The sequence below is a fragment of the Carassius auratus genome, chromosome 30 (assembly GCF_003368295.1).
Source record: "Carassius auratus strain Wakin chromosome 30, ASM336829v1, whole genome shotgun sequence".
Lineage (NCBI taxonomy): Eukaryota > Metazoa > Chordata > Actinopteri > Cypriniformes > Cyprinidae > Carassius > Carassius auratus.
Window position 1 is genome coordinate 25,465,360 of NC_039272.1, and position 25,350 is coordinate 25,490,709.

Consider the following 25,350-nt stretch of genomic DNA (forward strand, 5'->3'; position numbering starts at 1 on the left):
GTCCCCCATTTATATGCTTTAAACTGATCATTTATATGCTTTAAACTGATCAATAGTGATCATAAAGACAGTTATAACACATTTAAATTTCAAATGAATGCTGTTCTTTCTATAAATCAACAAATCCTGCAAAAAAGCATAATAGAGGCACAACTGTTTGCAACATTTTGATAATACTCCGAAATGTTTCTTGAGCAGCAAATCAGTATATTAGAATGATTTTGAATGATCATGTGATATTGAAGACTGCTGAAATTCAGCTTTGCAATCACAAGAATAAACTACACTTTAAAATAGTAATTTCACATTTGAATAATTTTTCATGTAACTGTTTTTACTGTGTTTGATCAAATACAAACACTCTAATGCATTAAGTAATGTTCATATTTGATTGGTACCACAAATATGTATTAATAATTAATAATTATTACACTGTTGTTGTTTTAGTATAATTCCTACATTGATTTTGATGCCAAACGGAGCAGACAGCATGTGCAAAAAAACAAACTCATCCGTGGGTAAAATTCATTCTTAATGAATTCCTTCTTTATTTTAAAGTCAATAAAAATTAAGCTAACATTCAACCCTAGAGAAGAACAATTTACATATCATGAACTTAATTACAGAATGTTTATCAAGTGCAGTTTTTCGCTCGTGGTTATTTATTAAGCATGGTGAATTGGTAGACCAAAATGAGTCTCTCATGATTGATATGAGATAGAATCATCATTTGTGACTTCCTCTGGTCCTTCGTTTTATCCTTAGTATTAAATCAGGGGATCAGACCATCCAGAAACAAGCTGAGCCCTAAAGAAACCATTTGCCCAACACAAACAGCCTGGAGGGACACCGTCTGAGAGCAAAGGAAGGTCATAACCCTTCTTTGTATTCCAGGAGGAATTGCATCCAGCGGAAAATGGACATCCAGTCCACCAGTAACCCATCTAAACAGATTACAATGGGAAACGAAGACTAAAAGCATCACTATTTAGAAAACGATTACGGAACGGTTAGATAAAACATTGCGATTCTCCCAAAACAGCAGTTTGAATGCACAACAGATGGTCCGGGCGTCATCCACTTTCCATGGCCCTATACACAATAATGTGTGTGTTTGTGTCTGTAAAAGCACATTTGCGAGAATCTCAGCAGGCAGTCGTTTCATTGAGGGTTCGGCATTCATAAAGCCACACAATACATTCACTTCATACCGATCAAATGATGCTGTGCTGAAATTTATAATAATGATGTTGTGACTGTAATTTACCACAGGATGTCAACAGGCCTGACAGCACATCATTTGACACTCCTCAAAGATGTCATCTGGCTGAACAAAGCAGGCCTGTTCATGAGAAAGCCTCCATCTTCCTTTTTTATGCAAAGTGCACTGTGAGATCTGTCTGTGCCTTGGCATACTATGTGATTGAACCACTTTATTGCCAGGCTGCATTTATGGTTATGGACTTATGAAATTAAGCAAGATCACAGTCATTTACAAAACGAAAATACTCTTGCTAACTGTATATACACTACCAGTTACCTCCAATCTTATGAGATTTTGTTTAAGAACTTGTTCCATTTTGGAGTCAGTGAGCCAACTAAGTCATTGTTACCCAGAGGGGATTACAATGGTATAGTTTGAGAGAAATGTATCTTTCACCGTTGGAGAAGCAGAACCTCTTCACAGCAGCTAGCTCAGAGTCTCTTCCCAAGAAAGCCACCATCCCAGAGACTTTTTGCGAAATGGCTGCCAGCTCAGAGACTGTTCAAAAAATGGCCCTCATGGTCGCCGTTCCAGAGTACTGTCATGTCTGAGTTGATCTTCCAGAGCCTCGTCATGTCAAGCCTGCCAAGCCAGAGCCTGTTCAAATCAGGGCCACTACCTTTATTTATATAGCGCTTTTAACAATATAGATTGTAACAAAGTTATTAACAGCATTAAATTGGAAAATAGTGTGTCAATAAAGCAAAAAAAGTTCATCATTGAATTCAATTATGTCATCATCCAGCTCAGTTCAGTTTAAATAGTATCTGTAATCAAGTCAACAAAAAAGCTGGTAATTAAGTATCCCCAACTAAACAAGCCAGAGGTGACAGGTAAGGAACCAAAACTCCATCGGTGACAGAAAGGAGAAAAAACCTTGGGAAGAATCAGGCTCAGTCAGGGGGCCAGTTCTCCTCTGACAAGACGAAACCAGGAGTTAAATTCCAGGCTGCAGCAAAGTCAGATTGTGCAGAATCATCATCTGTTTCCTGTGGTCTTGTCCTGGTGGCCATCTAGGACATTCCAGAGCAATGCAGACTCTACGCCCAAGAGACATGCAGACTCTACACTCACTAGTCATGCAGATTCAATGCTCCAAGCACCGCAGTCTCTGTACGATCAAGTGACATGATTTCAGCTTTCTTAAGTGACACGGTTTCAGTACTAGCAAGCCTAGCGTCTGCTACTCACTCCTGTTCCCCTGGCAAAGCGTCATCAGTCTTGGAAATAGACACTGTACTCCCTGAATCTGATCTCAATGCTAGCCCAAAGAGGTCTTCTGTTCCCGAGTCTAGCCCAAAGAGGGGTCTTCTGTTCCCGAGTCTAGCTCAGAGATGACTTTAGTCCATGACCACTGCCACATTTTTATTTCCACTCATGATCTCAGTCTCGTGTCTGCTTCAGCCTTGGAAAAAAGCTCAGTGTTTGCTCCAGTCTCTGACCATAGTCTAGTGGAGTCTTCAGCTCTTGAGCACAACTCTAGTCCCAGAGTCTGCTCCGGAATTCGCTGGACTCTCTGAATCCATTTCTGAGCCTCCTCCAGCCCCTAAGTTTGTCGGTTCCTGTTCCCCCTGAGGTGGAAACTTCTGTTGCAGAACCTCCTCTAACAGTAGCAGCGCTCTGTCCCAAGCTCATGGTGTTCCTTGTCACTCGGTTTCTACTATAGACATGATTATCTAACTCTCTCTGTCACTTGATTCCTCTGTTACAGCTGTGAGTGCTGTCTCTGAACTATCTTTGTCTGGCAGTAGAGACATCTGCTGAAAAGCCTCCAGAGTTGGCGGAGGTGTTCGCTTCAGCTCCTCTTAAGACAGGGGTACCCACTTATGAACCCTTTGTCTGTACTGACAAGGTCTTGGAGACTATCGAAGAATCCCCTGTTATACCAGTCTCAGCCCTAGAAGCCAATCATGAATTCTCAGCCCTGCCTATTTTGGTTGTTAAGACTATAAGAGACTTTCAAAAACATTTAAAAAATCTTAGTTAGGCTGATGACCTGAATGGCATTTGGCATTTTCCACCGGAAGAAATTTGTTTCATGGATTCATAATTCTGAATGCAGTATTACTGAGATGAATGACATGTATTACAGATGTTGTGCTTGTTTATTATGTATTACAGATGTTGACTTTTGCTTTGATTAAACCCGACTGAAATCTGCAGCATGAAATCGACCAAATGAATTCAGCGCAGAACAGAAAACACCTTCTTGTTTATGTGTCGACAACATTCCTCCTGCCTCCACAATGAAAACACTGATCTGGTCCATGATAGCATATGCTAGAAAGGGCAAATCCACCGGGCAAATAAACCCTTGAAGGCTGATAAATGAACTCTGGCTTTTAGGAGGCAAATCCCTCCTCTGGGCCGCCCGGCTGCATGTCAAGAGCCAGTGTTGTGGAATGAAAACAAAGACATATTGGAGTAGCAGGATTTGAGGGACTCGGAGGAGGGGGAATCGGATCAGGGTTATCATGTTCAAGGTCACCTTATGCTAGATGTGGCGATGGTTTGACAGATGTGGACTCTGTCTGACCTCGCAGACTCACGCTGCCACTATGACGGGATGTCTGAAGGGTCAGAAACGCAGAGAAGAGTCTTCTTGTTCTTGGAAATCAGTGTACCTCTAGGCTCCATGCTAATTCTTGCACAGTGATGTCATACGACTTCAGTATATGATCTACAGAGTTAGTTTCATGTCATGCTGAGGCTGGAGTCACCACAGCATCAGGAAAACAGGGGTTTGATTTATAAAAACATCTTTTGGTCAATTCCTTTACTGTATACTGTAGCTATTCATGGATGGCACAGCTGATATTTAATATATTTATGTGATATACTGTGTAGGTACATCAGTAACACTTTAGTATAGGGACCATTTCTCACTATTAAGTTGGTTTTAGCATGTACATGTACTTATAAAGCACATATTCTGCATGACCATATTCTACATCCCTAATCCTACCCAATATTACACTTAACAACTACCTTGCTAACTATTAATAAGCACCAAAACAGGAGTTTAGTGAGGGAAAAGTCACAGTTAATGGTAACTTAACAGTGAGAATTGGAACTTTGTGGTAAATCTGATATTTGAATCAAATTTGTTTTTGAGTTGCATTATTATATAGAAAAGGAAAAAACAAACAAACAAACAAAAAAAACAACAACAACAAAAAAAACAATCTGAGCTGCGTTTCCCAAAAGCATCGTAAGCTTATAAGTATATCGTAGACCCATTGCCACCAATGGTCTCTATCAACTTACATGGTCTCTACAATCAAACTAATTTATGAGGTGGTGTATGAATTTGTAAGTCGTGATTTATACAAAAACGGGCAATTTTGAGGAAAAAAGTAAGCGAGAAGACTGTATACAAACTTCATCTGTCAGAAACAGATGAAGGTCAGTAAATATTACTGTTCTGCACTTCTTACTGTTCCCTACGGGGTGTTGAAAGTAAAGGAACATAACACTAATCTATCCATTCTAATAGTTTATACTGCATCATAATTTCCCTTAGCTGCTCAAAATGCAATCTCTACTGAAAGTGAACGCAGAACTTTCCGGTCTGGAAATAAAATCATAGCAAATAAACAGTGTTTGATGTCCTCAAGGGGTATTCCATAACAGGATTTCCATAAATAATTACAACCCTCACACTTAGATATGATTTTCATTGCCGCTGGTTTGAGCACACTTATTATAAGGCATTTTGTGCCAATCAGAGTTTATTTGTATCTCTGTTCAGCTGTAGCTTAAGAATAAATGCATGTCCCTGAAACAAAATCAGCCGTCTATGAGAGCTCAGTCAAAGACAACAGCGTGTCCATACTTCTGACTACAAACTCCTCTGAAGTGACTACAAAAAAAAAAAAAACTTGAAATAACAAAGTGTTTGGCAAGTTTGGGCTTTCAAAGACTTCAGCTACAGCTGTGTCAATAATAAATAAACCATCTGAACCGTTCTCATTGTAAAACGAGTCTCGCGCAGACAAACGTACTTAATGAGTTCATCTAACCCAAGCTTGTAATCTTTTATTACTTGGATGAAAATTCTAATAAACCAAAACTTATCTGATATAAAACTAAAAATAGGGTGAGTCTGGGTCATACTTCACATCAAAATCAGATCAAAAGAAACAGAAATAATACACTTTATTTTCCATTAAGAAAACTTTTTATGAAGACTAATATTTTAGATTCTGCATTTGTTTTATGTAGTGTACGCACAGTTTTCAATACGATATGAACCTTTATTTATTTGTAATCTACACAATAAGTTTTCAATAAAAATAATTCAATTTTAAAAAGAAAATATAGAGAACATTTAAAAAGAAGACAGTTTTGTGCACAGTTTACACACAGTAATTTTACTGAAGTTTGCATGAATAGTTTACTTAGGCTTTTAAATTTATTATTATTATTATTATTATTCACTTATTTTTGTATTTCACTATATTCTAAATAACAATTCTTTTTTTTTTTTTTAAGAAAGTATTTCTCATTTTTATGGACAGTGTTTTTGCAATGTGACTTCACAATATTCTAAATAATTATACATTTAAAAATGAATATAATACACAATATTTCATTTTAAAAGAATAATACTACATCATGCACAAACATGTGTAATAATAATAATAATAATAATTATTATTATTATAATTATTACGGTTATTATTATTTGTTTCTTATTTTGATACTCTTCACAGATTTTTTTATAAAGTAATTGATACTTTGTATAAAATATATGAATATATCATAAATAGATGAACAATAATTATAATAAATAATACATGAATATATCAATAATAATAAAATATGAGTAAAAATAAATACATATACTGTTATTTATACTATATATATATTTATACACAAAACTCAATTTTGAATCTCAAGTAAATTTGCTGTTTTAAGAATAATTCTATGCTACAAAAAGAAAAACATATAGATTTAGAAAGAGTGCAGCCAGTAAAAATGACAGTAAGAGCAGGAAAATAAAATACGAAACTTCAAGATATAGGTTTAAAATAAACATAATGATAAGACTTTATTGAACACCCATAAACATTACAAAAAGGAGCCATATTCCAAGTTCCTCTGCGGCCCAAAAGACCTTCCAGTCAAAAAGCAGTGTCTCAAGAAACAGGGCACTTCCCTCACATAAACAGCAGCTAAACTCCTGCCACGTCCCGACTTAACCCACACAAATACCAAACAGATCGAAGTGAAACGAACAAGCAACAACGACAAGCGACATTAACAAATACTTTATGGCTTCCGCTCTCCTCCCTTTTTGGGTACATGAAGTTTTGATTTCATGGCAGCATCATTATCATATATCGACTCGATGAAGGCTTCACATGGTCTGTGCATAACTTGGCTTTCATGTTATCGACACGAAGGCTCGGGCTGATGGGGACTGGGCCTGTACAGCTGCTGCAATCGGACCGGTCTCACCGGCCACCCGGGTAACTGTCCAATTACTCTCAGGCCGACAGGCTGCCCGGGGCAGGAGTGACGGGCGCAAGGCCCCGAGACCTGCGGCTGGCCTGAGCGGGAGTCCAGAGGAGGTAGGACCGAAGCGGAGGAAGAGGAAAGCGGCAGCAGGATGGCTGGGGTCAGACCGTATCGGAGCTGGAAGACACGGGGAGGGCCATGTGCGCTGATGCTGTTTGGCCGGGACTCCTTATGTTCCTCCTCCCTCTTCAGCTCCTCGTCCTGTTTCTTCGCTTTCCTGTCGGCTTTGTTGAGCTCCTGGAGCTTCTCAGCTTGAGCGCGGCGGATATGGTACGTCTTCCTGCGGCTTTGAAAAGAATCAAGGAACTCCTCCAGGGGCACGTGGCCCTCCATGAACTTCTCCAGCAACTCCTGTGAAGGTCAAATGATAAATAAACAGGTATTAGAGGACAGGAAGTCAAGCCGGATTCATAACAAGTGTGACGCAGACGCAAACATCCTTTTTCCGACTCATCGTCTTCCAAGACAAACGTCAAAAGCTGACCCTTCAAAAAATGACCCTTCAAAATGACTTTGATGGTGGAATCTCATGCGGTCCAATTGATTACCTCATTTAAAGAAATATTTCTGCATTAAATAAACCTTGCCAAAAAAAAAAAAAAAAGAAAAAAAAAAAACAGCCTACGGTGGTTTGGAATCCCTTGGACACAATACATTTACCTGAAGTACCCACTGAGATTTTACTTAATATTTAAACATTTTTAAAATATATTTATATTTTCAAGGTTCTCTGATATCGGTTAATGGTGATATGACATGCAAGTAAACAGATAAAATATTGAATATTTTTTGGTATTTTATTGCATTGTTTTTATTTAACATAGTGCTGTAAAAACTAACCTCTTTTTATTGTGACTTCACATTACATTCAAACCGGTGTTTTGGGAACTCAAAGCAACCATACACAACACGAAACAAAACAACATAACACAACAAAACAAAACACAACAACACAAAACAAAACAAACTATTAAATAACACAACACAACAACACAAAACAACACATAACACAACAAATCAAAACACAATAACAAAAAACAAAACAAAATATAAAATAACTCCGCACAACAAAACACAAAAAATATATACATACAAATATATAACTACAAAACAAAACAGAAGCAAAACAAAAAATAAAATATATTATTATTATTTTATTAATTCTAAATTATTAATATTATTAATATTTAATCATTCTAATTATTTACTCTTTAGACAGAAATTAAAAAATAAAAGTTAATATTAGATAATTATAATAGCAGCTTTATTTCAAGCAAAAATGTGAAAATAGTCAAGTGTTTTTTTTTTTTTTTTTTTAACCTGGTGAAATGTCGTAAACCTCTGTCCACAAAAATGTTTGAAATTATGTAAATGTGTATATAAAATTAACCTTGCACAATACTGTCTTCCAAAATGTGTTAAACTCACAGCACATGCAGAGATGGAGTTCACTGTATTTACTCCAAATTATGAGCTGTGTGCATGTAGACCACAGTGCCGCGCTTCACTTTGAAACATGCAACGCAACAGACTACATACTAAATTAAATTGCAGCATTTGTTATGCTAATTGCATTAAGCTATATCAAGGTTTCAGCTTCAAGTTTGATTCACTGTGCAGACCTATTTAGTTGTTACTTAATTATTCATCCCTGGTTTACTGTAGCTGATTTTCTAGCCTGGTCAGCCTAAAAGTGACTAAAAACTACGTTTTATAGTTATAACACGTATTGTTAAGTAACATTTTTAGTTACTTGACAAAAACACTGTGGGGCTTAACAAACAGACAAAGATGATGTCTGGACAAATAATCATACAATAAATTGACCATGACCCTGAAGTGTCTGCGGAAGGCTCTGCTGGAAGGGGCAGGTGTCTACACTCTGTCTGTCTCAGTATGGGGGACTGAATAATTGATAAGTCTTGTCTGCACAAACCCACCCCCTAAATGTCTTCACAGACAGAACAATAAAGACTTTCAGGAGACCTCCCACTGGCAAACTACACATCAGTGTGAGAAAATAACATGCTTCGAGCAACTCTAACCCATACTTTTATTATTAATATAAAACTATTTCACTAGTTTTCATTAATTGAAAAGACAAAAACATGAAATCAATATACATATGTAAACATTTGCTGAAAATCTTAAGGAAAAATTAGAAATTTGGCAACCGAAATAAAATATTTAAGTACTACACTTAACTAAAACTAAAACTGAAAAAGCTAAATTGAAATAAAAATAAATAAATAAAGAAATTTATTAAAATAAAAAACAAATATATATATATATATATATATATATATATATATATATATATATATATATATATATATATAAAATGCATGTATACATTTAAAAAATAAATGTAATATATACACATTGAAAATATTTAGATATAATATAAATTATATTTAAATTTTATACATGGTAATCTATGAGAGACAGACAGATATTATATATAGTTTTATATATATATATATATATATATATATATATATATATATATATATATATATATATATATGTATTTTTACATTTTGTGTTTAAACAAAATTACTAAAATTTTAACTGAAAACATAATAATAATAATACTTTGATGCTATAAATAAACAATATTAAAATAACACAGATTTCTAGAATGTTGCTCAGTGGTTTTTATTGGCTCAATTCAAAAGAGCACGCCACTAAATCTGTGATATTCTGGTCTATAGATATGGCTTGGGTCCCCCTTCCAGTTCAAGTCTGTGTTTATTCCCCTCGTTTAACTGTCTGGCAAAAATCTTTGACAAAATTATCTTAACACACCTTTCCAAACACAACAAACACTGCATGACAAGTTATTACAATAGAGCCAGCATAAGCGATAGTAATAATGCTTACCTCAGTGGGGTTTCCCTGTGTAATCAACAAAAAAATTACTACCGCATGGATCCAAAGTTCTGCATTCAAAGATTTTATTTTTAAAGGACCATTTGTCTTAATGGATGAAGCACAGCCCTCGAACCGTGTTTCATGTGGTCTCCTGCTGTTTATAAGCTTTTTATAATTCTCAATCAAGGCGTCATTAAAATGTTATAGATTCATATGAGAACAGACTATGAACAGTTGCCATCGGCCCTTTTCCAGACGCTGTTGCACTAATAGAATATGCAAGTCCTGTGGGAATTCACGGCCTAATCCAGCTCAGAAACACACGTGCGGGACTGATGTTTTGTCTGGCACGCTTCCTGCTGAAGGCTGGCTCTCTGTACAGCTTCCTTATGATGGAGTGAGATCATCAATTAGATGGCAGGGGCATAATGACAAAGTCACCGAGCTATTGATCGGGCCTGTGTGGGGTGGAAGACACAGTGCTTGTTTACAGCCTGAGGACGGATAAACCTATGGAGATCAATCAGACCAGACCGAACGGATGGTGCAGGGCGGCTCAGACAACAAAAGAAGACGTCGAAGGAGTATTTTTTCCTAATGGCCTATGTTGTGCTGAGCTGTTTTAAGCCCTTTGTTGAATAGTTTGTGATGCAAACAAATTATGTAATGAATGGTGACATTCAGTTTGTGGACAAATCATTCTTCTGAGTCATAGATTTTCAATGAATCCATTCAATTGGTTCATAAAGTCAACAGCTCACTGATTCATTGACCTGAATATGATTGTCTTTTGCATGAAATTACAATAAGCACCCTTACTAATAAAATGTATCGCCCACAAAAAAATAGTAAAAAGCTATGTGTGCCTGCATATTGTTTTTTTGGGAATGTTTGGGGTCAGCGGGGATTTTTTTTTAAAGGAATTAATTTTATTCAGGAATGACGTATTAAATTGATCAAAAGCCACAGTAAGGACTTTTACATTGTTACGAAAGGCTTCTATTTTAAATCAAAGCTGTTCTTTTGGACTTCCACTGGTTTTCAAAGAAATATTAAGCAGCACTGTTTTCATATTGATAATATTAAGAAATGTTTCTTGAGCAGCAAGTCGGCCTATTAGAACGATTTCTGAAGGATCACGTGACCCTGAAGACTGCTGAAAATTCAGCTTCGCATCACAGGAATGAATTACACTTTAAAATATATTAAAACAGAAAATAGTCATATAAACAGTGATGATATTTCACAATATTACTGTATTTTTGATCAGCTGAATGCACAACTGGTGAACCTAAGAGACTTCTTTCAAAAACATAAAACAATAATAAAAAAAAAAAACACTGACCTCAAACTTGAATGGTAGTGTCATATGCAGTGAATTGCTAAATCATTTTTATTTATTTATTATCTTTGTTAAACAGTTTATTGAGAAACACTTCTTTTTTAGAAAAGATTTGTGGAAAGACTTCCCATCATTAGTAATGAATGCTAACAAGAAACATGAGCACATGGATGAAAAACAGGCACGGTCATGCTAAAATGTAATTATATCCATTTAAACAGATGGATCCATTTTCATGCTTCTGAGACGAGCAACAAGGGCTGATGTTTTAACACTGTTGTATTCATATCGAAAAAAAATTATATTCTATTACTTCACACTTGTCCTGTACCTGTGCTATAAATGTTAAAAAAAAACTCAAAATCAAGCAGCTTGTTGAGTACTATTATCAAGTAATTAAATATAAAATTTTGCATGGTGGGCAAAAACATATCAAAGATTTATTGAAGGAGGAACCAGAGTCAGATCTAGAGACCAAAATATAGTTGAGACGCGAAAGCTGGCTTTTTCTGTGGCTGTGGTCTTTATTTTGTGAAATCTCTACTGATTTGTATTACATAAATGACTTTTATATTGTTAGTATTTTAAGATAACAATTGAAGCAACTTGGTTTTACCCGATTATCCATAAAAAAAAAGAGTGCAAAAATGTGAATATCAAACAGGATACTTCAGCCTTTGGAAGACTGTTTATTTGTACATCTCGAAATTATCCAAGTGTTATCACAAAACTAAGCATTTCGATTTCAGCAACTGTGCCAAATTGCATATTTTTGCTCAGTTTGGCCATCTGAAAAAAAAAACAATTACTGTCTTTTTCTTCTTTAAATAGGAGTTCCATATTCTTCTGTATCACATGCAAATTATAATTTGTTTCCTTTGTCTAAAGGTTCAACAAACTGTTCCGTTGAAGAAAAAAAAAAAAAAAAAAAAAGGGTAGTTGGGTTATACACCTATACCAAGCATAATTGTAAATGCAGCTGAGCACTAGGTTTGGTCAAATGTTCTTCATGAAATGTTGGGAGTGCTGGTTTTCCACTTCTGGGACAAACCACAGTGCTGGAGACATGACATCAGTTGTGATGAGTTTGCCTCATTTCTTATTTATGACACATGGGCTGTCGATGCTTTAAATCATTGATTAGATCACAGATCCATCTTTGTAAGTAGTGCATAGGTTAGTGGATTTGAGGGTGGATTTTCACCCTCAGATTCAGATCAAGTGGTCCAGTGTTAATAAGGATGGTGTCATGCAGAGTAAAGACTTTCTGCACTTTTGTCAGGCTTTCATTCTGCTTTGTTCTGGTTCAGTTGGCAGGGCATGTTCATTCAACAGTCTGTCTGAATAAACAACATCCTGAGAGTACTGCTAAAAAAACAACATGTCAAAAGTTTCCCCGCATTTTTGTTGTCTTTTGATACTGGGTGGGTAGGGACCGAGAAGAAAAGACACACAAAGAGTTTCTGTATATATAAAAGGAGCAGAGGATTTTGAAATCACCTCGGACTGTTCTTCGGCATGTGTGACCTCCTCCTGGAGCAGATTGTGGGCAGTCTGAGGGCTGTGCTTCTCCGTGAAGGCCTCTGGAAAACCACAAACATTTCATCTCAGTCAGTTTCAATTCTCAACACGACACTGGCTCAGAATCGCATTAAACATCGCTATGAGAGATGGGAGTGAAAATGATTATATCTATAGATATTACTGTGACTCTGCAGTGCTTCAGTCGCCCTGCTGCAGAGTCTACAGCCCTACAGCAAAAACTGTGAGAGACAACAGAGTAATATATAGATCATAAATAACCTCCTTCACAAAGTTGTTCAGTCATTTGAAGAATTGAAGTTCGCAATTAGTCATTAACTCACTCATCTAAATGAGCCGTTATTGATATGCATAGGGAAACATGTTTTGTGCTGTATATTTTACCTTGCAGTTATTATAAGTGGACTATAGGTCTGTTCACAGCAATATGAAAATGTGCAAAAAATCAGCAGACGGGCTGAATGAAAATGCAATTTCTCTCTCAGACAGAAGGTGGAAAAGAGATCACCTTTTTTATGTTGCACTGATTAGCATGCAAATGTTTTCAGCAATGAGGTGCATGTTTTTGTGAGTTGTGTAGTGTATTCCCAACTTCTGAAACTAAGCATATGTCTGTATCAGTCTGAAGAGTAGTTAATTCAAAGTGTGAACATGCATTGTGCTCAGAAGAAAAACAAATCTAGAACACATTTACTCAAGTAACCACTAGTAAACAGTAATAGCTGAAGATTGCCATGCTTGAGTTGCTAGTGCTAGTGCTGTAAACTTAATTAGGCATAAACAGAAACAGAATAATTCTATTGTCAAACACACCAGATAAAACCATACAGTATGTATCGTAAATAGTGCTATACAAATAAATGTGAATGATCCAAACTCAAAAGGCATTAAGAACCGAATTGTTTAAAGCAATTCAAATGAAAGTCTAAAGCAAATGAAAGCGAACAGAAAAAGACAGATTTGAGAAACTATACACAGAACCTAAATAACCGCAATATTATCATACCGTGTTTCAGATATCTATATAATAACTGTAAATATAAACTCTAAATAATCACTCTAATTATATGACAATACCAAAATTCGCACCACAACTTTAACAATAACGACAGAGGAACGACTTTGTTGGAAGCACTTACAGAAAATGTTTTTGTAAGCTGATGAACGATAAAAACAGATCAGAATCCAATCAGAATCCAGACTTTAAAGAACTTGAGTAGGCCTATTTAAAGCGGTTTACGGGTTACATAACGGCAAAGCGATTATAATTAACAACATTCATACCGTGGTGTGGATGGCCATATAGTTCTAGTTATTGTTTTTGGTGTGAATAGACTGATTCCCACTCTCAGTGATCAAGTTAAAAACTTCCTGACTGAATCAAGCGAGCAGCAAGTTAAAAGCTCACTCACTGAGCTGTCAGTCTGTCAGAAACAGTTACACGTTTGAACGTGCAAGCGTGCATGAGATTTGAGAGCTATGTATGAGAGGATGATTTCCAAAAAAAAAAAAACTTACATTTCTGTCTGTTATTCACATAAAGCAATCACATGTCCTTAGAAGATTGAAACAATCGACTTTTGAGTCTTTTAGGTGCATGATGCAATAAATGGCACATAAGTACTAAAAAAACAAACAAAAAAACCCACATCAGCTGATCGGAACCCACTGCACAAACAGAAATGCGGTCTCTCGGGGGCTGGTGACTGTGTGCCAACAGGACAAAGGAACATTGCAACAGTGTGTGAAAACATTGCGAGTGTGTTCAGCTGTGAAGAAGCTTTGCTGCTTGAGTCTTGTGTAAAGTGTGGGACTGAAGCTGCTCTCAGGTGTCTTCACAGTGTTATCGCAGGGTGGACGCAGACACTTTCTGTTAGCTCATGTCCCCTGATGAGAGTGAGGGGCTCGGACCCTCTTAGTGCTGTGCTGGGGTTGCTGTGGCAACCGGCAATTATGCTAATGTGCAGATGTGTTGAGTCCACAGGGGATGGGAAAAGCTGAGCTAGTGGCCATCGAGGGCACAGACAGGTCACGGCAATGACAGCATTTGTGCTTCAATGAGCCAGACCTGCTCCCTAAACAAACCTCTATTACAGGATGGAAATGACTGGGGAGCCATGGTAAAATGAAGGTATCAACTGGTAATTATAATGATAAAGTACGATTACTCACCATTTAAATGGTACTTCACCACTTAGAAAAAAAAAAGTTCATTTTAATAAGGTAGAAAAAAAACCACCATTTATACAGTGAAAAATGACACTGATTCATTGAATTTACTACATTTTTTAAAGGTAAGATGTTGCAATCAAATTATTTTAGCTACATTTACAGTATATAAACAAATGTAGTCGACTAACTTTGGGAAATATATATTTTTGTATATATTTTTTTTTCACATATATTATACATATATATCATTCAAAAGTTTGGGGTCAGTAAGACTATTAAGGTTTTAAGAAATTAAAACTTTTATTCAGAAAGGATGCATTAAAGTGATCTAAATATGTCAAGAAAGACAAAAGAAAAAAAATCAATATGGAAAAAGTGACAACTTTTGGAATTTGAAGATCAGGGTAAACTATTTATTTTGTCTTATAGGAAACTTTGTAATTATCTTAGGGCAGTACTAAAGGAAAACAAAAATAGGATATTTAGGCAAAATAAGAAAAATGTACACATCTTCATTTTGTTAAAATGTCTCTAATTTTCCCATACATGCCCCACTCTCACAACATGAATAATCAAAGACCCAATACCTCACATGCATTAGTGTGTATCTGTAGGTTCTGGCCGCGTGCCAGCTGAGGCATGTCGGCATGAGCGAGGGGGAGTGGCACACCACGTGGATGACCCCGGAGACCCATGCCATGAAACGGTAATGGAAGGTGACAGACAGCCAAACAAACACTTGGGGAGCAGCTGTGGGTGACCTACATACTGAGGAAAAACCGTGCAGATGGGCCGCAGGGCACTCGCTTCACAGCGAGGAAACTACTGGAGCCAGAGATTTGACCCGGGGCTTGTGGGATCTCACAGTTATGATGGCTCGTGAGTGACATGAAGCTAAGGACCCAACGCTTTCATTGTTGTGACAAGACAGATCATCGTCCTCTTCTGGAAGTGGTCATGTGAAATGAAATAGAAACAACAGCAGATAAGAACAGAACTGAAACCAATTAGGTGGAATGACCAATCAGAGACCAATCAGAGAAAGAAAATCATCATTCACCTGGACTGAACATCAGAGATCAATATCCAGAGCCAAGCTCTGTCCTCCCTCCATGAATACATAATGCTAATTGATTTCATTAAGTCAACACAATCGTTTTGTTCCAAACAAAAGGTCTTTTGAGATCTGACTTCACCATCTTGTTGCCATTTGTTAAAGAAACACATTCTTATTCTCCAAAAGTCAATGGCTTCTTCTCACAGGATAACCCTTGTTAAAAAGAACTACATTTTAGCATTTTGAAAAGAATAATTTTGAAATAATGTAATTTGAAAGAATAAAATTGAAAACTGAATGTAACTGACTTAACTGCATTTACAGTGGGGAAAATATGTATTTGATCCCATGCTGAGTGTGTAAGTTGGCCCACTTACAAAGGGTCTGTAATTTGTATAGGTTTATTTTAACATACAGAGGCAGAATGCTAACCAAAAAATCCAGAAAAAACACATTATATCAAGGTTAGAAATTGATTTGCATTTCAGTGAGTGAAATAAATATTCAATCCCCAAGCAAAACATGATTTAATACTTGGTGCTGAAACCCTTTTGGCAAACATAGAGGGAAAAAGTTTCTTGTAGTTGGTCACCAGGTTTACACACATCTCAGGAGGGATTTTGATCCACTCTTCTTTACAGATCCTCTCTTAATCCTTAAGGTTTCTTGGCTGTCGTTTGGCAACTCAAATTTTTGGCTGCCTCCACAAATGTTCAATAGGATTGAGGTCTGGAGACTGGCTAGGCCACTCAATGACCTTAATGTGCTTCTTCTTCAGCCACTCCTTTGTTTTCTTGTTGGTTTGTTTCGGGCCATTGTAATCCTTGACCCATCTTCAGTGTTCTGGCTGAAGGAAGGAGGTTCTCGTCCAAGATTTTACAGTGCATGGCCCCGTTCATTTGCCCTTCATGCTGTGAAGACGTCCTGAAAAACAGCCCCAATGCATAATGTTTCCACTTCTGTGCCTGACTGTAGGGATGGTGTTCTTGGAATCATAGTCAGCATTTCTCTCCGTCCAAACATGGAGAGTGGAGTTAATGCCAAAGAGCTCAATTTTGGTCTCATCTGACCACACCAAATTCTCCCAAGCCTCGTCTGAATCTGAAAATATGTTCTTAGGCAAACTTTAAACGGGTCTGTACCTGTGTCTTCTTGAGCCGGGGGATCTTACAGGTGCTGCAGGCTTTCAGTTTATTGTGGAGTAGTGTGTTACCAATGTTTTGCTTGGTGGCTGTGGTCCCAACTGCCTTAAAATCATTAACAAGCTCTCCTGTGTAGTTCGGGGTTGATCCCTCACCTTTCTCATGACCAACCCTACCCCTTGAGGCAAGATCTTGTCTTCCATTTCTGAATAATCGCATCAACATTTGTCTCCTTTTCACCAAGCTTCTTGCTGATGGTCTTGTAGCCCATTCAAACCTTGTGCAGATCTACAATCTTGTCTGTGACATCCTTTGACAGCTCTTTGGTCTTGCCCATGCTGGTGGGACAGGTTGGAATGGAAGATACAGATTGTGTGGACAGGTGTCTTATACACATAACGACATTAGCTGACGTTAGAAAAAACTTCTTAAAGTGACAGGACTAATCTGTAATCCACATCGGCACATAACTGTGGGAGTCAGAATTTTTGCTGGTTGGTAGGGGATCAAATAATTATTTCCAACCTTTATATAATGTGCTTTTTCTGGATTTTTTTGTTGGTATTCTGTCTCTATCCATTAAAATACACCTACCATAAAATTACAGACCCTTCATTTCTTTGTAAGTGGGCAAACTTACAAAATCAGCAGGGGATGAAATAAATATGTTTCCCACTGTAAATTAAAATTTAGATGAAATATAATTGACTGCACATTAGAGTACCTATTTACTGTCACACCCCTGGACTCATTATCTTGTGTTTTCATTCCTCATGTTCTCTGTGTGTCCTAGTTTCTGTCTCGTGTTAATTGTGTCATTATGTTCAGGTGTGTCTTGTCAATTACCCTCTTTACGTTCCCCTTATAAGTTCAATTCTGTTGAGTGTTTGGTTGTCTGGTCTCGTCGATGTTTACACCTTCACCTTGTGGATTACCTCTATGTGGATTATTAAAGACTTTTTATCATCATCTGCCTCGTTTACGTGCTTCTCTTCTGCACCACACCAGAGAGACCACTATTTTTATGTAATTTCATAATGACTTCTATTGTCTTTGAAATATGGTTAAAGTGTACTGCAGAATACTGACTGACAAGCATTCATAATTTCTTGTGGTTACACATTTGTAATTTCAGTACATTTGAAATACATGCATTTTTAAATATGATATTAAAGCACATCAAAATAATAATCAAGTACTTTACTTTTTACTTTACTGTTCTTTAGTTTGTTACTTAACACATCAAAAAAGTACTTTTAATCGGATATTATTACCACACACAGTATACTTTGTGTGCACTGAATTGTGCTAAAAAACAATAGTGTTCTCTCTTAAGTACAATTAAGTAGCTTTTTATTTCACTAATATTATATTATATTATATTATATTTATATACTTTTAAGATTTGAAGTATATTACCATGTTTCTTTTTTGACAATATGTTCCTATTAAACATATTTAATCAGTTGTCAGCGTAAACAAAAACACGCATTCTCTTACTTAATGACAATATACAAAAATTTCCAAGAGTCCAAAATTAAATAAAATAATAAAAGTATTATTTATTAGTGTAATAACTTGATAAACACATAATGCAGTGACGTATATTTGACAAAATAATATCCAATCACATGCGATTAAAAATAATTATTAATTTATAATTTGTGCTATAATATTATTTATTGATATTTTTAAGTAGCTTTTTTTATTACATTTTCAATTGACTTTTCTTTTCTTTTTTAGTAATTGTTTAATGTGCTTTTGTCATTTATATTACAGCATTTATTCATATTTTGAATTACCTTTTATTATTACATTTTTAGTTGATTTTAGTACTTCAACTTATTTTCAGTTATTTGCCAAGGAAAAACTTTTTTTTAAACTTTTTAAAGCATTTAATCTAATATTTATATTGTATCTCAGCTTTATTTAAATTTTAATGAAAAAAACTTTTTAATAGTTTCTGTTTTAGTTAACAATAACAACACTGCTCCTGACTTATCAATAACCAAGAAAAAAAAACTGTAATTGCAGTGTTAGTGCAGCTTTCAAAGGATGCAAAAAACGAACCTAATTTGATTTTACTTGCTCAAAATTGGTTAAGAATATTAAAAAAATCTATTTTTGTCATGCCACAAAAGCATTTTGAAGTGAACTGAAAACAAATTATTTTTTTCGTGTCAGCTAGGTGATTACCCTAATTATTATGTCAGTAAAATATGTATGAGCATGCCTCAAAGCATGAGATATTAGCTGACTCACATTTGTGAATGACTGACTGAAGATTAATTGTTCATTGCAAATAGATGAGAAAACACATTCATTTGAGCAGCTAAAAGAATTTAGCATGCAAGAGCCGGTGGACCAGTCAATTTTTCAACGCAATGCCCTCTGTCAACCAAAGTCATGTGTCAATGGAATGGACTCATTAATATGTATGGAAGAAAAGTGCCATTTACACAAGGACTTCTGACAGTATAAAGCCACCTTGAAATGTAACACTTTAGCAAACATTATTTTTCTTGCATCGCAAACTAATGCTGCTGTGTCATCACATTGCTATGATCGGCTTCCCATCATTAATTCAAGAATATTTTCACTTTCCATAACTCACCTTCTCTTTCAATAAAGAAATTGCTGTGTACTTAGACAATGATGGACAGTATACAGGTATAAGAGTGACATGTATTTGGGACAATTGATTATCTGGAATTTACTCCATGTGGTTTAGTTCACATTGGCTTCGTTTAATGGAACTCTTGGCAAAACTAGTTCTAACAGACTTGATTAATGTGTGAGCATATGCACAGGAAAAATTGCAAAGCCCTTTACTTTGCAAGCGTGTGTAGGCTACACACACTCCCTCACTTCCTGTCAAAATAACAGAACGGTGGGTGTTCTTTTGTGGTCTTTACAGATAAATACCACCGGCTGCTTTCCTGTCATCAGAATGAAAGGAATGACTTCAGACGACTAACGCACCCCGGTGCGTTTGCATGTGAAAGCCTGCGCATCATATCCTCTCATATTCATGTGTAAAAGATTAGTTCAGGCCAAAAATCAACATTAATGTTCTAAAAATCGGTCTGCTGTCATTTCTTTCCATAGAGAACAAAAAGAAAATTACATTAAACTATCATAATGCATGACAGTTCACAGTGAAGATGTCAAAAAGAACCATAAAAACTGTCTACATGGCTTCTGCAAGACTTCTGAAGTCATAAATCAATGAGGATCTTTGCCCAGAAGAAAGTCATACAGGTTTAGAACAATATCAGGGAGTAAATAATTCACACTTCTCCTTGATTAAAGCACCAAACTGACTTCTGTAATGCTTCTGCGTTGCAAAATTCTGTGTTAAAGTGTAAACCTCTGATGTCAAATTGGAGGGGAAAGCACACCAGCGCCCTTCTGAAGAATGCACTCATTGAGGGCTTTTGTTCGGGTTTTCCTCAGGTCAAAACAGACAATGTGAGGATACCACACAAGCCCAAACGCAGGGATGCAGGTGCCTGAGGAGAGCTTTCTGTTTAATTAAAAGGCTTGGCAGCTAGGTCAGCATGTGTTTTATTCTAATTAACAGCAACGTGCTCAAAACAGACTCAACACGATTACATCTCTTTCAATAATCGTGTATGGCCCTAAATGGCTCATAACACAAATTGGCACTAACAGAAAAAGCATCATTGCATTACCATGTTTTTTTGAGCCAGTATTGTGGTGGTTTGGAACAAGTAAAATTGTATATATTTTTTAAGGTTTATATACACTACACTACAGTTCAAAAGTTTGGGACCAGTTAGATGTTTTCTGCTCGTCAAGCCTGCATCTATTTGATCAAAAATACAGTAAAAACTGTTATATTGTTAAACATAATTACAATAAAAAAAAATTATATTCTTATGATAGCACAGCTGAATTTTCAGCAGCCATTACTCCAAGTTTCAGTGTCTTGTGATCCTTCAGAAATCATTCTAATATGCTGATTTATTATCAATGTTGGGAACATTGGAATAATTATTTGGAACTCTTTTTTTGGCGGGATTTTCTTTGATGAATAAAATTAAAAATAGAAATCTTTTCTAACAATATATACGATTTAAGTTTAGGGTCTGTATATTTTTTCTTTCTTTTTTGACAGAAATTCATATTTTTATTCAGGGTTTTGTTAAAAAATTATTAAATGATAGTAGTGAGTGATAGTAAAAGCTTTTTACCATTTCAAAGGATTTCTATTGTGAATAAATGTTGTTTCTTGATTGCCACAAAAAATATTAAGCAGCACATAAAGCCATATAAAATATATAATTGAGAAGCAGATCGATCCTATATTATAATACTTATATCATAATACTGCGAATGAACTTGAGCACAATCTACCATATTACAGAAAATTCATGCTTATTAGTGGGATTTGTTATGAAAATGTTTCTAATATTCAGCAAAGCATTAAGTTTATCCTCCCTTTCAATGTCACTGAGCTTAGGCCAGTGTGAAAGAGTCAAACAAAGAAATGTCAACATAATGTATCAAGTGTATTTTTTCTAAGGGCTTTTGGCGTGGAGTTCCCAGTTTGGGTTGGATTCTCAGGAGATTGATTTCAAAAGCTTGTGAGAGGCCCCTTTTTCCCACTGAGTGACTAAGGCCTCGTGTGTGGTAGCTCAATGGCCCTAATCCAGCTTTGATAACTGCCCCCTGCATTCAAACACTGAGAGAGGGCCAGAGCGACTTCACATCCTGTTAATTACCAACTCCTCCATCAGTGCGCTCTCACAAAAGTTCCCCGGCCTCTTCGGCTGCCCCAGCATGCCTCTTAGCCTTGAGATTTACAGGCACTTTGAGACAAAGATGCCCTTTCCACGCTCGCAATGACGGCTGACCCCCCTCCGGAGGGGTGGAGGGGGTTTTGTTGTAAAGGGTGGAACGTTTGACAACCGGTTTGGTGAAAGTTCTGTGTTGAGATGTCTATGATAGGTTGTAGTGTGTGTGAAAGGTCAGCAGGTCGGGCCTCGGGTAAACGGTGTCGTCACGCTAGGTTAACAATAAAAGGGCACTCGCGGTGCTCTTCGCTTTTGAAGCAGGATGGATGGTATTGCATACCAGCACCACGTCGCCCTCCAGAAAAAAACTACAGGTCAAGAATGTGCCATCGGCAACATGTGAGGAAGAACAGAAGCAACGGGAGGCTCAAATAATCTCGAGTCATGCTCGTTCGCATTTGGCAAAAGCATTAGAAGCAAACGGGAAGGTCTAAGTGGGAGCGAAACCACTCGACATGTTGGCATCTTCAAGCTAGATTGAATTCCCACCAAGAAACTAGTAGTAGAGCCAAATTCTTCTCCTAACGTCTGTCGCTGCCACTGCGAATTACGCAATAACTCGCAAGCCTCCAAGCCAGAATTCGGTCTCAGCTGATGGAGCAATCCAACAGTTTTTCATTCTTTCTTTCAGCTCTGAGAGAATGAGAGTCAGATGTTTGGGGTTGGGGGAACGATCTCTCCCACCCACCCGGCTGTAGCCTGCAGCTGGAGGCACTGGTACATGTGCACTACATGGTGACAGGAAGGTGAACATTCCCCCCTTTTTGCGTCACTGGCCAGCAGCTGCAGGAGCGAAGGAAAAAAAGCGTCCTGTGAAACAGCGTTTCTTGAGTGGATCTTTGCCCGTGTGGCCATGGAGATGGGAACTTCCTGTATGAGCTATGTCAGAGCGTGTAAGCAGACTAGCAGATATCGCCACTGATCTTTTGTTGCTCTGTTGGGCACCAAAGGAACCCCACCGTCTCCTCCTCCTCCTCCTCTTCTCTGCCCGCTCACGACAGTTCAATTTCCTGCAGTCATTTCACTCCAGCAACATTTTTCATCTATCTCCTTCAGACTTTGGTTCCCAGACGCTACCAGGCTCTCGGGTGAAAGGGTGGGTCCGCAGTTGACACTTCCTGACTATCGCATGAATCTCTGCCTTTTCTTTTTCAGCACTGGAGGTGGGGTTTCAAACAAAAGCCTTTTCAAATGGATCTGCATCATTAGATGGGCTGCACAATGGTGAGGAGGGGCCAAAAAAGTCAACAAATAATTCATATCGGCCTTTAGTCTAAGGGCTAAAATGCAGGCCCTAAAGTACAAAGGGTGGGCTAATGTTGTGAGCTACAGTGGAAATATACGGCCTGACCGCACATGAATTAATGTGACTGGCTACTCTTGTAGTCTGTATAGCCACCACATGCCTAAATCATTTATGCACACTGCAGGTTGTGCACTAAACAGGCCAAGAACGATGCCGGAGCAAGACATTCCAACATTTTCCTCTGAGATCCCAGCTGGGCCACTTAATTTAAGCAGTTTCCTTTGCAAAAAAATAAATAAATAAAAAATTGTGTACACAACAGATACTTGTTTGTTGACTAGGCCTAAACACACAGAGAAGCGAACTAAACAGTTGCACTACTTTCAAGTGTGGTATTTAACTGTTGACCCACATTCCAAGACACTTAATATGCATAAAATAAGCATCAACGAGTACTTAAACTCATTTGGTTTAATTCATTAAAGTTACTGTCATTCTTCTTAGTGCAAAAACAAAGCTTAATTCTATGTAAAATATGCTCATTATAGGTCTTATTCTAAGATATTTTATACAAAGCTATTTGCTTTCCACAATTAATGGTAAAACTGTGTGCCAAAAACTTATATGAGTACAATTCCAATTGATCATTGCAGCACTAAGAAAGCAAATGATGGAGAAGCATGGTTAAACAGTAATTTTTCTTGCTGACGAAGTTGGGCTAGTAGTTCTTGTGCAGCAAGCATTTTCACTGGCCGACCAGAAAAGAATGATTGATTTTTATTTGTCGCAATGTATCTTTCTTTATATTTATTTAATGTCGAAATGTATTTCTTTTTAACGTATTTTAACCAGCTGGTTCAAGACAAATTAAAGACCTAAAAATAGTAAGAAGATTGTTAAAATAGTCCATGAGTCAACAGTGGTTCAACCTTACGCCCATTCACAGCGTTAATGCTTGACAGAGTGTGTTTCTGGTGCTGACACGACAGTCATAGAGCAACAGCCAAAGTTTTTTTTTTTTTTTGGTGTTGCATGAACGCAATTGCCTAGCATCTGCTCCAGGATATTTTCCTGAGGCGATCTGATTGGATGATGCCTGCATTTGGCGCTTAAAAAGTTTTCAACTTCTGCCATGAGCAATGGACCCAACGTGACGCAACAGACCCACAATTCATTTCACAATGCTGGACATCACTCCATTCAAAGTAAACGAGGTGTTGTCGCCGACGCCCAATATGAATGTGGTGTTAATGTGATGGTTTGGAACAAAAAAAGAGTAAGTATAATTAATGACATAATTACATTTTATATATATATATATATATATATAAATACAAACATGTGCATGTATATAATTAAGAAAAAAAATTGTTTATATTTATGTACAATATAAAATACAAGAATATTGAACGAGTCAATCTCGGCTCGGTGTTCATCTTCAGTTCTCTCTTCACAGCAGTTCAGTCAGTGTACTGTTTGAGTAAATGAATTACTCCGGGATATTGGTTTGTTTGAACTCAGAGGGAGTGTCAGACACATTAAAAAAGTTAACAGTTTAAGTCATTTGTGGATTGATGCTTATTGGAGACATGAACCATTTCAAACGATTCAGTTCGATTTGGTGAACTGGTTCAAAAAGATCCGGTTACATCGAATGATTCGTTTTCGAACTGGAGATCACAAACTGCTTTGTTTTAAACTCTCTCACAACAGACACGGCAGAAAAGACAATGCTGAATAAAGTTGTGGTTTTTGCTATTTTTGTACCAAAATGTATGTTCGATGCTTCAAAAAATTCCAACGGACCCTCTGATGTCACATGGACTACTTTGAAGATGTTTTTATTACCTTTCTGGACATGGACAGTATACCGTACACACAGTTTCAATGGAGGGACTGAGAGCTCTCGGACTAAATCTAAAATATCTTAAACTTAAACTTGAATATACATCTATAAAGCAGTTTACGTGAAACAAATTCCACCTACAGGGATACAGGGTAACACTTTAACCAGAAGTTCATCCATCTAAAAAAGTATCTCACATATATTTACTGAATAATCTTTTACTGGAAAACATTTCCACTTTTAAAACATTTAGTACAATGACCCAACAGTCCATTGTAAGTTCCTTACTATAAACATGTTTTTGTTTGTTTTTACAAACTGAAGGAAAACTCAAGTCGAAATTATTTTCCTCCAATTTATTTTCCTTGGTCTAATAAACATTTAGAATGCTGTGACTATTTACCCATTGAAAGGAGTCAGTGCTCAAATCCTGACCATGTACCGTTATGAACTCTAAAGCCTAAAATAATAAAGAAAACAATAACAAAAGAACTGACTTCTAACCCACAAGCTCTCTGTTGT

The 25,350-nt window shown here is 36.8% G+C and overlaps 1 protein-coding gene across 1 annotated transcript in view; it reads right to left on the reverse strand.

The window, feature by feature from the left end:
* Nucleotides 1–6,287: 6,287 nt before the first annotated feature.
* The window catches only part of vps37d (VPS37D subunit of ESCRT-I), a 33,982-nt gene continuing 14,919 nt past the window's right edge, over nt 6,288–25,350 (reverse strand). The window contains exons 3-4 of the mRNA XM_026212394.1: nt 12,504–12,586; nt 6,288–7,138 (exon numbers count right to left, since the gene is read on the reverse strand). Of these exons, the coding sequence (XP_026068179.1) occupies nt 6,659–7,138; nt 12,504–12,586 (563 nt within the window). The 3' untranslated portion in view covers nt 6,288–6,658. The remainder of the gene's footprint in view (nt 7,139–12,503; nt 12,587–25,350) is intronic.